This window comes from Canis lupus, chromosome 1, assembly GCF_011100685.1.
Source record: "Canis lupus familiaris isolate Mischka breed German Shepherd chromosome 1, alternate assembly UU_Cfam_GSD_1.0, whole genome shotgun sequence".
In the NCBI taxonomy this organism is placed as follows: domain Eukaryota; kingdom Metazoa; phylum Chordata; class Mammalia; order Carnivora; family Canidae; genus Canis; species Canis lupus.
In genome coordinates this window covers 24,655,732-24,676,422 of record NC_049222.1, presented here as the reverse complement: position 1 = coordinate 24,676,422, position 20,691 = coordinate 24,655,732, and the positions used below count along the sequence as shown (strand labels likewise).

The 20,691-nt window shown below is 60.1% G+C and overlaps 1 protein-coding gene across 27 annotated transcripts in view; it reads left to right on the top strand.

Moving 5' to 3' along the window:
- LDLRAD4 (low density lipoprotein receptor class A domain containing 4) overlaps positions 1-17,958 on the top strand; it is a 386,066-nt gene extending 368,108 nt beyond the window's left edge. For 26 of the 27 annotated variants that reach the window (XM_038526019.1, XM_038526024.1, XM_038526003.1 and 23 more), the window contains 3 exons: positions 303-454; positions 15,026-15,085; positions 16,411-17,958. In XM_038526019.1, the coding sequence (XP_038381947.1) occupies positions 353-454; positions 15,026-15,085; positions 16,411-16,938 (690 nt within the window). In that variant the 5' untranslated portion in view covers positions 303-352 and the 3' untranslated portion in view covers positions 16,939-17,958. Of the gene's footprint in view, positions 1-302; positions 455-11,618; positions 13,102-15,025; positions 15,086-16,410 lie in introns of those variants that run through there. The other variant, XM_038526029.1, reaches the window with a different exon arrangement.
- The last annotated feature ends 2,733 nt before the right edge of the window (positions 17,959-20,691 follow it).

Here is a 20,691-nt window from a genome sequence, read left to right as displayed (position 1 = left end):
CGGGGCACACCTCAGGCCGCGCAGGTCCCTGTGTAGGTGCACCCCGTGCACCCCTCAGCGCTGGGGCTCGGGCGCCAGCACCCCCACCTCAGGCCCCACTGGGCACGGGGTGCACCGAGCAGGTGGGTCGGACCGTGTGTGGCCCCTGCTTCCCGAGGTCCCGGCCGGGGCGGCCCTGCACAGGCCCGGGGAGAAGGGCAGCCCCGTGGGGCGGAGAGGATGGGGCCCTGCAGGCCCGGCGGCCTGTTCCCGGAGCCCTGGCGCCCGGGGCACGCGGTAACTGCTCTCCCTTTCCACCGCAGCCGAGCTGGAGTTTGCACAGATCATCGTCGTCGTCGTGGTGGTCACGGTGATGGTCGTGGTCATCGTCTGCCTGCTGAACCACTACAAGGGCTCCACGCGGTCCTTCATCAACCGCCCGGGGAGCCGGAGGCAGGAGGACGGGCTGCAGCCGGTGAGTGGGCAGGCCCTTGAGTCAGGCCCCTGGCTCCGTGGGTCCTGGAAACCCCACGGAAGGTCCCCAGGCTTCAGGGAAAGCCCGAGTGTCCCCAGCATCCCGAGCGTCCAGCTCAGGGGACCCCCAGAACCGAGCACACCCGTGTAACCCGTACCCAGGGAGCCAGAGACGACCCGCACCCGGACCCACCCGGGCCCCGAGGCCTGCGCCCACGAGGCAGCCACACAGATGGCCCGCGCCTGCTCGTGACCCAGAGCCCCGCAGCAGGTGCCCGTCTGGGTCTGGCTTCTTCCGCCACGTCCCCCGCGCTGTCACGCAGACACTGTACTGTGAGCGGCCTGGGTGCCCCGGCGCTGTGGGGACTGGGCGGGGACGCCGGGCTGGAGCAGGCCGCGTGGGGACTCTGCACTGCCCGTGGTGGGTCCAAGCTGCCCAGGCCCCGCGTGAGCTGCTCTGGAAGCTCAAGCACGCACCGGGTCACACGGCGCTGGGATGTGTGCCCAGGAGACCAGAGGCCCCGGCGCCTTCTGTCCCAGCCGCTCTGACAGTCTGGGTCCCGGTGGCGGCGGGCCAGGCTTGGGAATGTGACCACGGGTTCTCTGTTCGGTGGCAGGCAAGAGGGGGCAAGAGAGGCACGGTGGCCTCGAGGTCCCTGGGTGTCCGACCCCGGGCTCCCGGAGGCCCTGGTGGGGGTGCGTGTGCCGCTGTGGCGGCTGCTGGGCCCCGGACCCCGGGCCCTCGAGAGGCCAGGGCCGCTCTAGACTAGGGCCGCATGGTGGCTCCGTGACCCCTCCGGTGGCTCTGCCGTCCCCGGGGAGCTGCTGTGCCGGGTGCTCCGTGGCCGCTGGTGGGTGGGGCAGGGCCAGGGCTCCTCAGCACCCCTGTCGGGCCCACGGAGGGGAGGCCAGGTGCCGTGGGCCTGTGGGAGCAGCGCTGGGGAAGATGTCCTTTGTCCCTCTGCTTCCCCTGGTCCCCGCTGCCCCTGCCTGCCACTCCCTGGATCCCCAGGTGGCCCAGGGAGCCCCCTCCGCCCTGCGGGGACGACTTCCATCTCACAGGGCAGTGCCCCGGGGCCCAGGCCGCTGTCGTCCCCGCGGTTTGGCACCAGCCCGGTGGATTCCGCCCTGTCGGGCAAGGCGGCTTCTGCTGCTGCGAGGGGGCCCCAAGTCCCTGGCCCCTGCCGCGAGGAGAGGACACAGGGTCACGGTCGCGGCAAGACTCGCAGCCATGCAGGAAGCGCCGGGCCACCGCTCGCTGGGCCCTGGGCACATGCTGGACGCCGACGGCCAGCCTGCGGAACGCAGGGGACAGCAGCCCTGGTGCCCTCCCATCCCCCCAGCTCTCGGGCTGCCAACAGACACCTGCCTCGGGCTGTCTGCCCCCATCCCGAGGACCTGGCTGCCCGCGGGGAACCTGGTGGCCGCTCCTGCGTCTGCCCCACCACACACCTGTCCCCCCCGACGGCGCTACCTGGGACACCCTGCACTGCTGGGGGCCCTCCGCCCGCGCCCCGTGCAGACCTGGCTGCGCCCACGGTGGCCTCGGCGCCGGGAGCTCCCGGTCGGGGTGGGCCGGGCTCCCTCACGCGGCTCCCGGGGGCAGGTGGCAGGGCCCAGAGGCGCCCACGCAGGTGCGGCCGTCGGGGGAGGCTGGCTGCGTGCAGCCTGCTGCGGGGCCTGCTGGCGGCGCGGCCTCAGCCCTGGGCCAGGAGGCAGCTGCAGGTCTGTGGGCGCCTCCCCCGGCCGCCCTGCAGCGGGGCCCTCGCCGTCCGCACGTGGCCACAGGCAGCCTTCCCAGCCCCACGCCTAGTTTCATCGATGAGCGCCTGGAAGCTCTGCCCGCAGTTCCCACGCACGGGCTGCAGCGCCCTGGGGTCTCGTACCTGTGCTGCCCCGGCCCGGCGCCTCCGCCTCCCGGGGCCTCCGTCGTGCCCCGACGGCAGGGCCAGTGGGGATGCGCGTCCCTGGAACGCAGGTCACCAGCTGAGATGTGCCTTTGCTCGGAGGCCCTGAGCCCCGAGGCCCAGCCTGTGGCCACGACGTAGATGGTGGCCTTACCTGTCTTCTGGGCGCGGGTGCTCACACGGCAGCCCCGTGGGCCCCCACGGGAAGGTGCCCCCAACCCGGCTTCAGCCGCCTCCCCACCCACCTCTGCTCCCCGCCGGGGTGCTGCGCCCTTAGGAAGGGTCCTAGGCACAGCGGCGGTCCCTTCACGCCCCCGGCCCCGCTGGCACGACGTTGCCCCCCAGGGGACGTCTGACAGCTCTGGGAGGCGTCTGGGCCCATCCTGCGATGCACAGGGCCACCCCTACACAGAGGATCCCCATGACCCCAAATGTCAGCTGAGCCGAGTGGGGGCCCCTGAGGGCAGCAGGTGTCATGCACCAGCCCCTCCAGGGCACTTGGCCCGTCGAGGAGGGGCCTGTGCAGGAGCGGATCGCACACCCAGGCTCCAAGAGCGGAGAGCGCCCCAGCAAGCCTCAGGGAGGCCTTGGGGTCCCGCACTCCGAGGGCCCCTGTGGGGGCCCCTGCCTCGGCCACATTGCACCACGCATCTCCGCCTCCCGTCGTTCCTTCCGTCCCTGCCCCCCGCCCCAGCAGCATGGCCAGTGGCTGCTCCTCCCAGGCCTTCCATCAGCCTTCCTGGGAGAGGCCCCGGGCCTCCAGGGCTGTTGTGCATATGGACGAGGCTGTAAACTGTGAGGGACCCAGGGTGAGGCCCCCGCACACTGCCCCCAGGTGGCCACCCCCAGCCTCTGAGGCACCGCCTGTGCTGACCGGGCTCCCCCAGGGCTCAGGACGGCCGCCGGGCCGGAGCTGTGGCCGCGGCCATGGGACACATCGGGGCCCTGGGGGAGGTGGCCCGCCAACCCCACGCCCTGCGGCTGCTGTGCTCAAGGCCACCCGAGGGCAACTGCAGGCCCGCGAGGCCAGCGCCCAGTCCTGCCCCAGAGCCAGCGGCGGGCCCGGGAGCCAGTGGCTGCAGCCGGCGGGGGGGGGGGGGCACATTCCGGGGAGGCCCCTGGGGCCCCCACGGCCCTTTGCCCCTGGGCCTGTAGCCCATTTGTTCTGGAAGGTGCGAGGCCTCGGGGGGCAGGTCAGGAAAGGGTATTCAGCCATGTGAGAGGGCGGCACGTGGGGGCGGTCCCTGCAACCCCGGGGGTGACGCGACCCGAAGCCCGGGGGACCGTTGGGTTTCATTTCCAAGGACGAGGCTGACCTTGTAGATGCTCTGCTCCGGCCGAGGGCCTCTCCCCAACCGGCTCTCCGCCTGCAGCCAAGGGCGCAGCCGAGCCGGGCTGAGGGAGACACTTGACTCTGTGCGTCTCCCTGGTTCTCAGGGCTCTTCTGGAAGCGGGTCTCGGACATGCTGTCCCTTGGGGGCCAAGTGCCAGGCTCACCTGCCAGGCTCACCTGACTCCGGGAGGTCTGCTTAGAAGGTCAGGGGTACCCCCCTCCGTGGCTGTTCACAGGCCTCCTCCCGTACATGCCCCCCGGGGCTCCCTCCCCAGGGCTCCCTCCCCGGGGCTCCCTCCCCAGGGCTCCCTCCCCAGGGCTCCCCCCAGGGCTCCCTCCCTGGGCTCACCCCCAGGGCTCCCTCCCCAGGGCTCCCTCCCCGGGGCTCCCCACCAGGGCTCCCTCCCCAGGGCTCCCCCCCTGGGGCTCCCCCTAGGTCTCCCCTCCCGGGGCTCCTCCCCGGGGCTCCCTCCCAGGGCTCCTCCCCTGGGGCTCTGCCCCCCCCCACTTTCCCCCCAAGGCTCCCCCAGGGATCCCCCCAGGGGTCCTCCCCCAGGGCTCCCCACCCAGCTCCAGCAGTGTGTTCTGGGAGCACCCATGTTGTGTGCCAGCGCCCTGTGGCCGAGGCAGGCGTGGGTGGAGGTCTGTGGGCTGGGCCCAGCCTTCACTGCCGCCTGTCCCTGAGACCCTGTGGCCCGGAGCGGACGGCAGGGCCGGGGCGAAGGTGCAGAGCCGGGAGGGCTGCGCCGACAGCGGCCCAGGACAGCGGCCCAGGACAGCGGCCCGGGCCCCAACGGCCTCACCGGGCAGCGGCCGGGAGCAGCTCACGGGGCCCCAGCTGCACGCACTCGCGGAGACGCAGCCCTCAGACCTACGGAAGTGGCAATTTCGATTAAAAAATCAAGAAGTCACGTCAAGCATCTCCTCATTACTAAGTGCTGCTGGGATGAAACCACTTGTGAAACGAGGGCGCCTGGGCCCCCAGAGGCGAGCGGCGCAGCTGCCCCGTGGGAGAAGCGGGCAGGCAGCTGGGAAGGGGCCAGGCCGGCCGGGTCGGGGCACACAGGTGGCGCGCTCGCACCCAGGGTGTTGCGCCTCCTGCAGGTGTTGCAGGTCTGCCGAAGGGTGCCATTTGCCCCACCCGGTGTCTTGACAAAACTGGATTGAACTGTAAAAATTGGGAGATTTTGCATGAAAATTGGAATTCACAGCTTGTCTTGAAAAGTCCACGTATCAGGCCACGCTGGTCTCTGTTCCCGCCCCTCACGCCAAGCCGGGGCCATGAAGCAGCTGCCACTCTGCGTGGACGCGTGCTCACCTTTTGACTGCAGTCTCCTCTCTCTCTGGGGAGCCCTAAGTCGTGGGTAGGGTGCCATGGCCATCTCTTGCTTTGCACAGTGATGATGGGTTTTATTTTTGATTTTTTAAAAGAATTTTATTTGGGATCCCTGGGTGGCGCAGCAGGTTAGTGCCTGCCTTTGGCCCAGGGTGCGACCCTGGAGACCCGGGATCGAATCCCACATCGGGCTCTCGTTGCATGGAGCCTGCTTCTCCCTCTGTCTGTGTCTCTGCCTCTCTCTCTCTCTCTCTCTCTGTGACTATCATTAATAAATAAAAATTAAAAAAAAAAAGAATTTTATTTATTTGAGAGAGAGAGAGAACCAAGCAGGGGGAGAGCTGCAGAGGGAGAGGGAGAAGCCGACTCCCGCTGAGCAGGGAGCCTGATGCAGGACTCAATCTCAAGACCCTGGGGTCATGACCTGAGCCGAAGGCAGGTGCTTAATCAGCTGAGCCACCCAGGTGTCCCACGGTGGTGGTTTTTAGAAAAAAAATCTATTCTGCGCTCATGTCTCTATCTCAAGAGTGAAAACAAAGATGGACCAAGAAGGCCCCTGTTTCCTGAGAAGTGGGAGAGAAGCTCCCATAGACGTCAAGGTCATGCCTGCGGACCAGGACTCCCTCCTAGGATGTGTGGGCCAGCAGAGTCCAGCGACGTGCTCATGGCCTCTGTGTCCAGGGCCGAGGGAGCAGAGATGGCCCTGGGCTCGGGGGCAGGGGGCCTGAGGATGGGCAGTTCTGGGCTCCTGGAAGCAGCTCAAAACCCACCACACTGGGCCTGGAGCTCACCGTGCTCCAGAAGCCCAGAGGCCGTGTCGGGGGCCCGGTGAAGGGTGCGGGGAGCGGCGGGGGGTGCCCTTCCCACTGTGCCCGAAGAGCTGGACTACTGTGTAGTCGGCTCAGAGGCTCAAGCGTCTGCCTTCAGCCCAGGGCATGACCCTGGGGTCCCGGGATCGAGTCCTGCATCGGGCTCCCTGCATGGAGCCTGCTTCTCTCTCTGCCTGTGTCTCTGCCTCTCTGTGTCTCAGGAATAAATAAATAAAATCTTTTTTAAAAAAATATTTCTAAAATGATAGAAAGGATCTATTTTCAGTAAGGTGCACCAAAAAAAAAAAAAAAAAAGGCACCAAAGAGCTTGATGATGGAGTTATAATCGGCCTGTCTCCGACCCCCCAGACTAAAGAGCAGAGAGCCACTGGCTTTATGTAGCATAGGGCTGAGAGGACAGAGGGCAGGGCCGTTTCTCTGGGGGCGAGGCAGATGCCTGCTGTGCTGCAGACCAGGGGGGCCTTGCTGTCAACCTGCCCCTAACTTGCTCCATTATTTCATGAGCCGCTGAAACTACATTTCCTAATGTCACAGGGACTGCAGGGGACAGGTCAGCAGGTGGGCGTCTACTGTAAACTCCAGGCGCAGGTTTCCTCCCGTCATTCAAGTTATTCCCGAATGAGTGAAGATATGGCCAAGCCCCCAGACTAGTAGCCATCTCAGATGTTTTGCACCTGGCTCAGTTAGGAAGCCTGATAACCGCCGGGGTTACACACCGATGCTGGAGGAAGGTCAGGAAAGCGCCCCCAGCACACCAGCGGCTTCCTCTGTGGGGGAGCCAGGAGGACAAGACAGTCCGGTTTGTGTGTTCCAAATTTTTGATGAGAATGTATGCATTATGTCACTTTTGCAATTAAAAAACATCTTCCGCTCACATAAACCGATGATGACGACAATTCCGATAATGCTCTGGAGGCTCCAGAGACCCAAGCTAACTCATTTGAGCATGGTTTGTATTATGACAAGAGTGTGCAAAAACCAGATTTTTAAGTAAAATTGATGAAAATTTTAACTTGCTAGTGATGTTTTAGGTGGACCCTTACAGCGTGAAGGCAAGCTCAGAGGTGCACAGCCGTGAGCATAAGAACTCCACCCCGTGGAGAGATCCTGGCTACTGTGTGGGAGCAGCTGGGCTGCCTTTTGTTGAATAGTTTGCCAGAAATCAATCAGCTGCAGGTGGGAGCAATGGTCTGTCTCCCTTTCTTCAAGGAAGTTCGTTCAAAGTTTTTACTTCATTGTGTTCCTTTGCACGATTTGTAATAGAATTGTAAATCCTCGGGGCCTCTGCACTAGCATTTTCTCTAGAACTCATCATCGAGGTCCCAGCTCAGACGTCATCTCCTTGGAGAGGACTCTCCTGATGACCCGCCTTAAAGGAGCCAGATGAATTCCTGCTTTATGTTTACTTAGTCCTTAGAAATTGGTGTAAATTTGTTCTGGGGCAAGAACAGTTCTCTAAATTGTCCTAATTCTGTGGCCCTAGTTGAGGAGGCTCCCGGGGCTATCAGGAGATGCCGAGGGAGGTAGCTGGGCTCTGGCTCTGTGTTAATCCCTACCAGGCCTGTGACCTTGGGAAAGCCCTGGGCCCCGTCCCTAGGCTTAATCTTACAAAAGAGGAGGTGACTGTGCCCACCTGGGCTGACAGCACGTAGCTGCACATTTCTCTGTTGCCCTGAGCTTTCTAATTCCCAGGCTGGTTTCTCTCCAGGTCTAATCGCTCGCTCTCACCCAGCACCAAGCCCAGGAGAGGCACCTGCGTGGCTCCTTTTCTGCTTGCTCCTCAGAGCCTGTAGACCTCCACGATCCATTGTGTTGTTCTGGAAACGTAGAGGATTTCCCTTTTCTTCCCAACAGATCTTCCTGAATGATCTTTCTCTTAAGGGATGTGCCCTAGATTGAGTAGAGTTGGGAAGACATTGTAAGTATTGAGAGTAAGTCTGATGGTCGATTCCCAAAGAGAAATCAAGGGGAAAGTGCTGGAGAAAACAGTCAGGGACACCCAAGGTCCCGCCTTCATATCTAAGCTGTTACTGCCATCTAGGGTGGAAAGACAGCAATACTAAAGCATTTGAGTGGTGGAGAGGCTGTAGGAAGAAGGAAGAAATGAGAGAAAATCTGTTTTGCCAGATGATGAAGGTGTTGCTGAATATCCCAAGATGAGTTTTACCTGTGCTTTGAAGTTCTCACCCTGAGATGGGCAGAAAATAGATTTCCAGAAGTTTGATGTTATACAATACATTAATTCCCTGGGAAGAACCCTTGGGTAGAAGACAAAATATCCAAAGCCAGCCTTCCTTTACCGCGAACTGGTTGTCCCCTCCTGCCCACCTCCCTCCCATCTAACATGAGGGATCATCGGCTCCGATCAGAGACCTTCAGATTGGTTTTGATCCTGAAGAACAGCAGAAAATCACATTTTAGATCATAATCCACAATACTCATTTACACAACTAAGAAGTTTCGCAAAATAATACAATGTACGCAGTCATTATCAGTACTTTGGAATGCTGGTTGTGACCCACTTAAATCGATTTTCCAGTTGTCTAAGGGGCTGCAACTCAGTTTGAAAAACACAGTATTGGGTGTTTACAGTCTTGCAGAGAGCTGGTTGTTTGCAGTCCCCAAATCTGATTCCTGTGGTTCTCTGTATGTGGAAAGGAGAGTTTAACTGAGAAGATTCGGGGCCTGGGAGTGGCCTTGCCCGTGATCATGGTGCACATGGATGCGAGGCAGCAGGCTTCAGCTGCAGGTCACAGCATAGGCCCCAGTGAGTCACGGTCACATGTTACTCTCTTTTAATGCTATAAATGTTGTATCCTTTGGATGGAGAAAGATCCAAGATACATAAATTAGAAAGATTATAAGAGAGTACGATGAACAAGTTGAAATGGACAGATTCCTAGAAACACACCCAATGAAGATTGACTCATGAAGAAATAGAAAATCTGAATGGATCTGTAGTAGTAGGGAGATTGAATCAATCTTCAAAAAAACCCACAGCAAAGAAAATAACCTAGACCAGATGCCTTCGTTGTGAATTCTACCATTTAAAGAAGAATTAATCCAGTCCTCCTCAAATTCTTCCAAAAAATTTGAAGAAGAGGAAGAGGGAAGGAACAGTTTCTAACTCCTTCTGTGAGGCCAGCGTCCCTCTCAAGTAAAAGAAAACCAACATCCTTTATGAATATCATTTAAAAATCCTCAACAGAGTACTAGCCAACTGAATTTGGTGACATACTAAGAGGATTATATGCTGTGACCAAATGGTGCTTATTTCTCTCATGCAAGGACGGTTCCATGTAGGAAAGTCAATCTACTCTTCATTAATAGAATGCAGAGGAAAAGCTAAATGATCATCTCACTGATGCAGAGAAAGTACTTGAAGTTTTCTGATTCTTTTTCATGATTAAAAACATTCAACAAACTAGAATAGAAGGAAATTACCTCAACATATAAAGGCCGTTTATGAAAGGCCCGTGGCTAACATACTCAGTGGTGAAGGATATGTGCTTTTACCATTTCTATTTCAACATAGGATTTACTGGAAGTTTTGGCCAGAGCAACTCAGCAAGAAAGAGAAATAAAAGGTATTCCAACTAGAAAGGAAAAATTAAAATTATCTCTGTTTAGAGATGGTATGAACTTACATACAGAAAACCTTAAAGATTAAAGATTAAACACACAAAAAGATAAAAGATTCCAACACACAAAAACCTGCTAGCTAGATCTAACAAACAGATTGATCAAAGTTGCAGGATACAAAAATCAATATGCAAAAATCTGTTGCATTGTTTTACTCTAATGGTGAACAACCTGAAAAGGAAATTAAGGAATCAGTTCAATTTACAAGTAGCATCAAAAAGAATAAAATACTTAGGGAGAAATTTAACCGAGAAGGTGAAAAATCTGTACACTGAAAACCATACAACGTTACTGAAAGAATTTAGACACAAGTAAATGGAAAGATATTTGTGTTCATGGATTGGAAGACTGTATATTCTTAAAATGGCAGTACTACCCAAAGGAATCTACGGATTCAGTGTAATTCCTATGAAAATCCCAATGATGTTTTTTTTTTTTTTTTTTTGCAGAAAAAGAAAAGTCTATCCTAAGATGCATATGGCAGCTCCAAGGAGATAGTGCCCCCTGCCCCAGCCAAAATAATATTGAAAAGGAATAACACAGTTGGAAGTCTCACACTTCTTGATTTCACAACTTACTACAAATCCTGCTACAGTAACAAAACAGTGGGGTGCCGGATAAAGACATATAGTCCCGTGGAATAGAATGGAGGGCCCAGCAATAAAGTCTCATATATGTGGTCAAGTGGCTTTTGACAAGAATGCCAAGACCATTCAAGGAGAAAGGCATCATCTAATGCCATACACCAAAAAATGAACCCACATAGTCCCAAAACCTAAGTGTAAGAGCTAAAGCTATAATCTCTTAAAGATAACAATGGGGGCAAACTTCATAAAAGTGGGCTTGGCAATGATTTCTTGGATATGACACCAAAAGCACAGGCAACAAAAGGAAAAAATTGATAAATTAGAATTCAAAAATCAAAAAGTTGTTTATCAAAGGATGCTCTCCAAAGAGTGAAAAGGCAACTCCCAGAATGGGAGAAAATATTTGCAAATCATATATCTGTAAGGAATTAATATCCAGAATAGATACAGAACTTCTACAATTCAGTAACAAGATAATAGACAACCCAGTTTAAAAATAAGCCAAGGACTTGAATAGACGCTTAACTGGAGAAGATACGCAAATGCCCGATAAGCACATGAGAGCAGCTCAGTATCACCAATTGTGATGGTTAATTTTGTGCGTTGACTTGACTAAGCAATGCCAAGATAAGTAATAGACTGATATTTTTGGATGTGTCTGTGAGAGTAATTCTGGAAGAGATGAACATTTGACTCAGTTGACTGAGAAAAGAAAATCTGCCCTCCCGAGTGTGAGCGGGCATCGTACAATCCCTGGAGGGCTCGAGTAGAACAAAAAGGTGGAGGAAGGGTAAATCTTCTCTTCTTCTTGAACTGGGGGGGTACATCTTCTGCCCTTGGACATCCGAACTGCTGGTTCTTGGGGCCCTTGGACATCCGAACTGCTGGTTCTTGGGACTCTGACACTTCTATTGGGGTGCACTTGCACACACCACACACACACCCCACCAGCTTCTCAATCAGACTCAGACGGAATTATACCACCAGCTTTCCTCGTTCTCTGTCTTGCACAGGGAAGACTGTGGGAATTCTCTGTCTCCATGACCATATAAGCCAACTCCTATAATAAATATTCCCTTTTTTATATATACAATATGATATATATTAAATTATATATATATAAAATATACACATATATTGTGTGTGTATATATAGCAGTGTTTCCTGTTGTGTTTTGTTTCTGTGGAAATGCTTGGCTCAATACACTGATTCTATGCAAATCAAAACCAAACTGAGACACCACATCACAACCACTGGGATAGCTGTTATTTAAAAAAAAAAAAAAAAAACGGAAATAACAAGTGTTGTTGAAGATGTGAAGAAATTGGCACCCTGTGCATTGCTGATGGGAATGTAAAATGGTCCTGCTGCTAGGTCTCCTACGTATGGTCTCCAGTTTGGTTGGTTGGTTCCTCAAAAAATTAACCATAGAATTACCATATGATCCAGCTATTCCACTTGTGGTTTTATACCCAAAATAATGAAAAGCAAAGATTCAAAGAGATATTTGTAAACCTCTGTTTTTTGCAGTGTTATTCACAATCGCCAAAAGGTGCAAACAACCAAAATATCCATCGATGGATGAATGAGCAAACCAAATGCGACCTGTGTCTACAACGGAAATTAGCCTTAATGAGGAAGGAAATTCGGACACATGCTACAACATGGACGAACCTTAGAGATATCATGCTAAGTGAAAAAAGGATGTATTGTATCTCCACAAAAGGAAAATGTGTGATTCCAGTTATCAGAGGTACTTAGGAGAGTCAGATTCATAGAGACGGAGAGAACGGTGGTTGCCCGGGGGTCAGGGGAGGAAGGAGTGGGAATTTAGGGTTCAGTGAGGACAGCATCTCAGCCTGAGAAGATGAAAGGGTTCTGGAGATGGATAGTTGTGACCGTTGCACAGCAACGTGAATGTGCTTAATGCCATCGAACACACTTTTAAATTATGAGGATGGTGGAAGTTCTACTCTACACATCCTACTACTCTACACACGTTCTATACTATACACATTCTAATAATAAAAAAAAGAGAAGTTGGTATTGATTTCCCACTCACCACCCGCCCCCTTAACTGTACCAAATGGTCAGATTTAAAGTGGAAATGGAGTCATCGTGTGTGTTCCAGGTCTGCAGAGAACACGCCTCGATTTTGGCATCATAAAGACAATCATTTGAAAGATAGGTGGTAATTTTTGTTTTTAATGCGGATGTGTTAGCATCATGCAGGTTCGACGTAATAGGGGATAGTGCTCGTGGGTAGTTGGGAAGGAGGAAAATCCGGAGCAAGCTCTCAGGGGTAGAAGGGTCCTCAAGCCGGCGAGATTCAGATCCTGGGTCCCTGTGCCTTGATGATCCGTCAGCCCCCCAGGGTGCTCCAGGGGGCTTGGGGTCCTCACGTGTAGGGCCGCGCTGACGGGCCCTCTCACAGGGGAGGCCTGTCCTTGGCCTACTTCCGCAGCCCAGGCTCTGCAGAGCAGCCTCAGCTCACGTCGGGGCCCCCGGCCGTCTCCTTGGTGGCCGCTGGTGTCAGCGGGGCTGGCGATGGCAGGGCAGGGTTGTCGTGGCCCTCCGTGTAGCCCCCGGGGGCTGGAGGAGAACCCGCTCGGAGGGCCCCGGGTGCCACTCTTAGGAATCGCCCCGACCTTAGGAGAAAGGTCCTGAGGAAATCTGGGAGAAGTGCGCCGGCCTCAGCTTTGCCCACGCTCCCAGTCTTGCCGCTCCCCACGCGCCCTCGGGTGACAGGTGGCAGCTGCAGGTGGTCGGCAGGGCCTCACACACTGAGAGGCTGGTCCCCCGCGCATGCCGGACACTCGTGGCACATCGTGCGTCAGCTGTGCTCGCTAACACTTTTTTTTTTTTTTTTTTGGAAAAAGACAAAATGCCACCTTTGGAGTAATCTTGTAAAGAAAACAAGGCAATTTCAGTGAGCTCATCTTTCAAAAGAGATGACTGGAGACCCCGGCCTCGGCGAGTGTCGCAGTGGCCACCACGGCCCGGGCCCGAGCACTGAGCCGCCCGCTGCCACAGGGCCACAGCGGCCTCCTGGGGCCTTGCCTGCGGGCGAGCCCCGGGCCACGCGCTGTGTCCCGGCCGCGTCTTACTGACCGGTCATCACATAGTCGGTCACCGCCGTTGTTGTTTCGGTGCCCTTGTCGCAGGCGGGAAATGAGCGCAGAAGAGGCGCCGTCGAGGCCCTGTGCAAGCAGAGGGCGGCCCAGGGACCCGGGGCCCCTCCTGTGAGCTCCCTGGGGCAGGTGTCGCCGGGCCCCGTGTCGCCCGCTCGCTCTAACGTGCGCTCAAGTCACCAGTACCAAGAGTACGTAGGGCGAGAGCGATCCAAGAGTGACTTACCGTGAAACAGTGAGCTGGAATCCACGCACAGAGAGCCCGAGTGATGGCGTGTTGAGCCCGCTCCGGAGGGCCTCCTGGGCCGGGCCTCCTGGATGGGGCCTCCTGGGGCGGCCTCCTGGGGCGGCCTCCTGGGGCGGGAGCCTGCCGCTCGAGCAGACCCCAGTTCCCTCAGCCCCGCCGCACGGGAGGCTGACCCGGCGAAGCAGCTGTGCCTGTCGCCTTGGGTGCAGGGACCCGAGCCCGCGTCAGGAAGCAGGCCGTCCTTGCACGATGAGATGATAGCCAGAGCCTCTGTCCTTTTGGGGGCGGCCTCGTGCATTTCGGGAGATCTGCCAGCCGCCTGGGGGCCCTCACGCTGTGCCCTGGTGCGGATCCCCGGGGCCTGTCCCGGCGAGGGGTGCACTGGGCCGGCTCCCCCAGACGCCGCGCCGGGCTGCCCCGCCACCCGAGACCCGGCCCCGCGGCCCCTGAGGCGGTTGGGCCTGCCTGGGGCTCGACCGCTGGTCCCACGGGCCCCGGGGCGTCTTAGGAGCGTGGGGCTGTGGCCCGAGGGTGACACCGGCCTGGCGACCGAGGCCAGGGGCTGCTTACCCCGCGGGCGTCCTGGGGCACTTTGAGGCTGAGGCTTGGTGGTGGCACAGGGACGTCTGCACTCGCTGGGCATCCGGGGACAGGCACCCCACACCCCTGCACCCCCACACCCACCCCGTGCTCCTGCTCCCCCATGTCCCCCGCACCCCCACGTCCCCGCGCCCACCCCATGCTCCTCCCTACTGTAGCCACAGGCCATAGACGCCGGCGGGTGGCCCACACGTGGGTCCAGGGCGGATGCCTGCTGCGGTGCCAGCAGCCCGCGGAGTCAGAGGTGACCGATCACTACGTCGACGGTCCCCTTGTCACCTCATCGCTCTGGCCCAGCGTTTCTGAAAAACATTAAACAACTAGACGTCAAGTGATATCTGTCCTGTGAATACAGACTAAAGTCACCAGAAGGCAGGTGGTGCCTCTGGCAGGTGCCAATGCCAGCTCAGCCTTGATGGGGAGCAGGCTGTGGGGCTACAGGGTAACCCCCCTGTGCTGCTGCTGCCCGTCCACCCTGCAGCTCACAAGGCTGTCTCAGCGCTGGGCCCGTGGGGAGAGGGACTGGGAGTGGCCTCGAGCCTGGGGCGGGGGCACCTGGATGCTGCCCCAAGCACGGGCGGATGGGACTGGGGGGTGGCCTCCAGCCTGGGGGTGGGGTGGGGGGGCACCTGGATGCTGACCTGACCACGGGCAGAGGGGGACCAGGGGTGGCCTTGAGCCTCGGAGAGGGGGGCACCTGGACACTGACCCGAGCTGGGGTGGAGGGCGCTGCCCACGTGTGACTGTGCGCCGGGAAGATGCTGGACTTCATACCTGCTCCGAGCTGCGGCCGAGGCTCCAGCGGGTCGGGTCCCAGTCCTCGTTGGGGCAGAGGAAGGCCCAGTGGCGTGTCCCTCCCCATGGCAGGTGGGCCTGCTGCGGCTGCGACCAACACAACCCGTTGACTTTGGGTGCTGCTGCCTGAAGCTAATGACTCTCGTGATGCTTTGTTCCCCCAGTGCCAGGAAGGGCACCTGTGGCCGTCAGACAGCTCCGGGCCTCGGCCGTCGGCCTCAGAGGTAAGGAGGGGGTGACAAGGAAGGGGATGACAGGGTGAGGAGAGGGTAGGGGGTGAGGGGGAGGTGAGGAGGTGAGGAGGGGGGGCAAGTAGGGGGGTAAAAGAGTGAGGAGGGGGAGGTGAGGAGGGGGCATGGGGCAAGGAGGGGGGTGAGGAGGAGGCAGGGGGTGAGGAGGGGGGAGGTGAGGAGGGGAGCAGGGGATGAGAAGGAGGAGGTGAGGAGGGGGTAGGGGGTGATGTGAGGGGGAGGTGGGAGGGCAGGGGGTGAGGGGGGGCAGGGGTGAAGGGGTGAGGAGGAGATGGAGGGGGGTGAGGAGGAGGTGAGGGGGTGAGGGGGGGACAGGGGGTGAAGAGGTGGGGGGCACCAGGGCAGCAGAACTGGTGAGGGGCTTGCAGGGCCACAGCGGGATCATGAGATAACCCCCCCACCCCGGGAAGGACCGGGAAGGTTGGGGGGATCCCCCGGAGTATCCCCGGGGCGCCTGTGCTCATCTGCAGCCCCTTGGGGACACCAGGCTGGGAGTCCCTGACCTGCACATGACCCGCCAGCTGCCCATTGAGGGGGCCTGGCCGATGGGGCGCAGTTTGGGGACACATCTCCACGGCTCACACGAGGCCTGAAATAACACAGCCGTTTGCCCATGAGCCAAACACACAGGTGAGAGGAGGCAGGAGACCGCATGGCCGCGGCCGTCCCTGTAGACGCGGTCGGGTGGCGGAGGCGGGAGGGCCACGGACCCGGGCGCTGCCACAGCTGTTGGGCAAGCGGACCCGGGATCGCAGCCACTCGGGCCCACGCGTGTCTCCGGTCGGTCATTGGAAGTCGCTGCAGGAACTCGTATCCAGAGTGAAGCGGCTAGAAAGGCCTAGAGACCAGAGAGAAGGGAAGTCCCTTGTGGGTTCTGGGTAACCGAGAGCACGAAGCTCCCGTGAATGATCCGTAAGCGGCCCCAGTTCTTGCACCTGCTGCAGGCCGTGCTGCGTGGGTGAAGCTGTGCAGCCCGGGGCGGGGGGGGGGGGGGGCGGTCCCTGCTGGCGAGGGGCAGGATGAGGGGCGCCCGGACGCACCAGGTGCCAGCGCGGTGGCGGCTCCTGCGACCCGGGTTTCCAGCTGGCCTGGGGCCTGCAGCCTGCATGCCCCGGGGTCACTGCAGTGGGTGGGTGGGGGCCGCGGTGGTCACCAAGCTGCTGTTTGCTTTCTGGAATGCTCTCTTCCTGTTGCTCCTGCTCTGTTTGAAGAGCGTTGGCACTGCTGCGGGCAGGGCATCCGTGGACACCTGGCCCGCGTCACCTCCGCGGCTGCAGCCCGTGCCCCTTCCCTTGCAGGTCATGTACGCCCCGAGGCCCAGGGACAGGTTCGCGGCCCCCACCTTCCTCCCCAGGGACCGCTTCAGCCGCTTCCAGCCCACCTACCCCTACGTGCAGCACGACATCGACCTCCCCCCCACCATCTCGCTGTCCGACGGGGAGGAGCCGCCGCCCTACCAGGGGCCCTGCGCCCTGCAGCTCAGGGACCCCGAACAGCAGCGGGAGCTCAACCGCGAGTCGGTGAGGGCCCCGCCCAACCGAACCATATTCGACAGCGACCTGCTGGACGTTGCCGCCTGCAGCGCGGGCCCGTGTCCGCCCAGCAGCCACTCGGGCATCAGCGCCAGCACCTGCAGCAGCCACGGCCGGATGGAGGGGCCGCCGCCCGCCTACAGCGAGGTGATGGGCCGGCCCCCAGGCGCTGCCCTCCTCCGGCCCCAGCAGGGCGCGCTCAGGGGCGGCGGCCCGGTGGCCCCGCAGGACAGCGTGGGGGGCCCGGGGCTGCCCGCCCAGGCCAAGGACAGGAAGCCTGGGAACCTCGCATGAGCCGCCGGCCTGCGCCCAAGAGGAAGCACCCAGGCGGCCACTGCCCCACCTGGGCCGCCCGGGTCACCTGCTCCGGGAAGGAAAACCCAACGTGCGGTGGAGCTCTTTGCTTCGGGCTCCTTTAGGGGACCTGCGTGGACTGGGCGGAAACCCTACAGACTGCCATCGGTCCAACCAGCATCAGCATCTGGGGACAGGTGCAAGGACGGGCCTGGCCCTGGTGGCGGGAGGGGGCTCGGGAACACCGCGTGCGGGGTGCTCGGAGGGTATCATGAAACAAGACCCATAGAGGTGTTTGATCTATTTAATTATGAAAGGAGACTTTGCAGAGAAAGGGCCAGAGTGGCCTGTTTTATAATTAATTGATAAAGAAGGATGCATTATTATATATTGTCATGGGGAAGCATCGGCCAGTTTGCTTTTTCTCCCAAGGTGTGGATCTTTTTTATTTTGTTTTAAAAATATGATTCAGAATTCCTGTTTTGTGTGCCAAGGTATAAAGTGAAGAAGTTAGATGAATGCAAGGAGTCAATCTGTATCGTGATGACGTGTGTTTAAAAGTTGCACTACCTAAATGTTTCTGAGGGGACTGCTGTGCACGCGGTTCCATGTGTCGTCTTCTCGCCTGTGGATTGCTGCTCGGCCCGGGAATACCTGGAATCCCGGTAGTCACCAGGGAGGACGTTGGGGGATGTAGCCTAACAAGGCCGGCTTGTGCCAATCAAGGGAGGCAGGACTGCTGCAAGGGTCTGCAGGGGTGAGGGGTCTGGAGACGGGGATGGAGAGGGGGATGGGTGACAGTCCAGCACTCTGACCCGCTGTCACTCGGCCAGTCTCAGCACGGCTGCACGTTCTTCTGAATCCGAACCCCACACCTGCGTCCACGTACTGCCCGCGTTATGCAGCGCTGCCCGTCCTCCAGCAGTGCAGTGTCTTCAGTGATTCAGACTTTTTTCACTGTAGCATGAAATATACTCAGATACATACATTATTTTATGCAATAAATTGTCTAAAATGCAAGGTGGTTATTTTCAATACTGTTGAAATACGTGATTGCAGCGCACTCCGTTTTCCCTGTCCTCCCCTGGGCGGCAGGTGGCTTGGTGCAGGCCCACACGGCTGGCTGGCCGGGGCTCGGCGGCTCGGCGGCTCGGCGGCTCGGCGGCTCGGCGGTTCGGGCTGGAGGCTCGGCGGCTTGGAGGCTCGGCGGCGGCCCCGTGCGCCCCGGGCCCCCGCTCCGGCCCGGGAGCTGGGTCCTGCTGCGCCGCGCTGCCATCCCGAGGTCGGTTCCAGGCCGGGCAGGGTGGGCTGCGCTGGCGCCGTCGGGGGGCTGGTCCCCTGCGTGGGAACAGGCCGGGGCTCCGGCCTCTGCAGCCTTGGGGCCAAGTGGGCCCCGCGCGTCCGCGTCCGTGCGCGTCCCGGGGGTTCCAGGGAGGGGCCCCTTCCTGAGGTGTCTCTCGGCCGGCAGGCGGCTGCTGTGGGTTTGTTCGGGCGTCAGGACGTCCACGGGGCACCTCCGGTGCACACGCAGCCTCCGCAGAGGGAGAAGGTGGGCAGCGGCTGCCACCCGGCCTCAGGCTGCTGCAGGTGCACGTGCAGGGGTGCGGGCCCCCCACTGGGCTCGGCTTGGCCAGGCTCAGAGAGGCTGGGTCCCCCGTCCAGAGGGGACCCCGCGGGTGGGGGTGTCCGGCCAGGCGCTAGGGGGAAGCTGCGTCAGCGTGGGGACCTCAGGAGCAGCTCCCACCGGCCGCCCCCGCAGCTGCAGCCCAGAGCGGCTCGGCCCGTCCCACCTGCCGCCAGGTGAGCTGCGTCTGGAAGCGGGCCCCCCCTACTCACGCTGCGGGCCTGCGGGCGCCCGGGTGGCTCCGCGTGGGTCCGTGGCCGCGGGAGGATGCTGAGCTCCCCTGGACGCCTTGGTCCGCCCCCCGGGGCGGCGTCACGGTGACAGGGACACTGTCCGAGGCAGCCGCGGGTCCCCCGGGAACATCCGCGCCGTGTGCGGGGCGGCTGCTGCGTGGCCTCCGCTCCCCGCCGCCCCAGCGCCTGCGCGACGAGTCCAGCCGAGGCCCGCCCGCCCGCTCCCGCCCGCTCCCGCCCGCCGGACTCCCGGGCCTCGCGCACCCGTGGAAGGTGCCCCTGCGGGTGCGGCCCGGAGGCCCCCGAGTCCCCGCGGAGGCCTCTCGCTCCGGCCAGGAGCTGCCGTCCCGCCCCCGCGGAGGCCCCTCCACCCGCCGAGGGACCGAGCGCCGACCTGGGCGGGGGCCGCTGGGTGCGGCGTGTGCCTGGGCGCCCGGCCTGGCCCGTGCCGCCTCCCAGCCCCTCGAGGCCTGGGTATGTGGGGCACGTGTGTGTGCGAGGCGCGTGTGCGGGGCGCCTACGTATGTGAGGGTGCGTGTGTGTGCGGGGCACGTGTGCCTGGGGCGCAGGTGTAAGGGGTGCGCGTGCGCGGGGTGCATGTGTGCGGGGTGTGTGTGTGCGGGGCATGTGTGCGGGGCGCGTGTGCAGGGTGTGTGTGTATGGGGTGTGTGTGCGGGGGGGCCCATATGTACGGGATGTGTGTGTGCGGGGCTCTTGTGTGTGCGAGGCGTAGGTGCAGGGTGCCATTGTGTGTGCGGGGTGCGTGTGTGTGCAGGGCGTGTGCGGGGGCACGTTGTGTGAGGGGTGTGTGTGTGGGGTGCGTGTGTGTGCAGGGTGCGTGTCTGTGCAGGGCGCGTGTGTATGGGGCTGCGCGTGTGTACAAGGTGTGTGTCTGTGCAGGGTGTGTCTGCATGTTGTGTGTGTTTGTGTGTGTTGCGTGTGTTTGTGCGGGGTGCGTGTGCAGGGTGCATGTGTGTACAAGGTGCATGTGCGGGGAGCATTGTGTGCGGCGCGTGCGTGTGTGCAGACTGCATTTGTGGGGGCGCGCGTGTACAGGGTGTGTGTGTGCGGGGCGCGTCTGTACAGGGCGCGTGTGCGGGGCGTGTGTGTGGAGCGCGTGTGCGGGGCACGCACCCACGTGCCACCCCAGGGAGCCTGGCTCCCTGGCTTCGAAGCCCGCAGGTGCCCCGCCCACCGCCCAGACCCAGGGCCCCCGCGCTCGCCCAGGACGGTGCCCTGTCGGGTGTGGGTCCTGCGTCCGGATGTGCGAGGTGCTGTGGGACTCGCTCGCCCCGTGCGTGAGCTGCCGAGGCGGGGACGCGGTGTAGACACGCACCTGAAGGGCCGCGCGGCGTCCTGGGAGGAAGCTCGCGGTGGACGGTGCGGCCGAGGGGGCGCGGGTTCTCCCGCTGAGTCCCGAGACCCGCCGAGCGCACAGGCGGACCAGCGGCTGCTACGCCGGCGCGGAGCACTTGCGACTTGCACCTTCGCAGTGAGACCGTTTGAATAAAGAATCTACAGGAATTCCGCGGCGCTTTGGTTGCACCAGATGCTCCTGGTTCTCGCCTTCGGGGGCGCTCGGTTGCGGCGCGTGGGGGAGAGGTTCTGCGCGGAGCTTCATGGAAAGCGACATGTCTACATGTCACATTGTAGAACAACGGACCGTGAAAAGTGCGTATTTTGTTAGATTGCAGGAGGTCTAAGCCAAGCCCTTGGCCTGCGGGGGGCCCGTCCAGTGGGGAGTCCGTCCAGTGCAGAGAGGGTCTGTCCAGTGTGGGGAGGATCCGACCAGTGCAGGGGGGCCTCCAGTGGGGGGGCATCCAGTGGGGGGATCCAGTGCAGGGGTCTATCCAGGGCCAGGGAGGGCCTCCAGTCGGGGGGGCCCTCAAGGCGTCC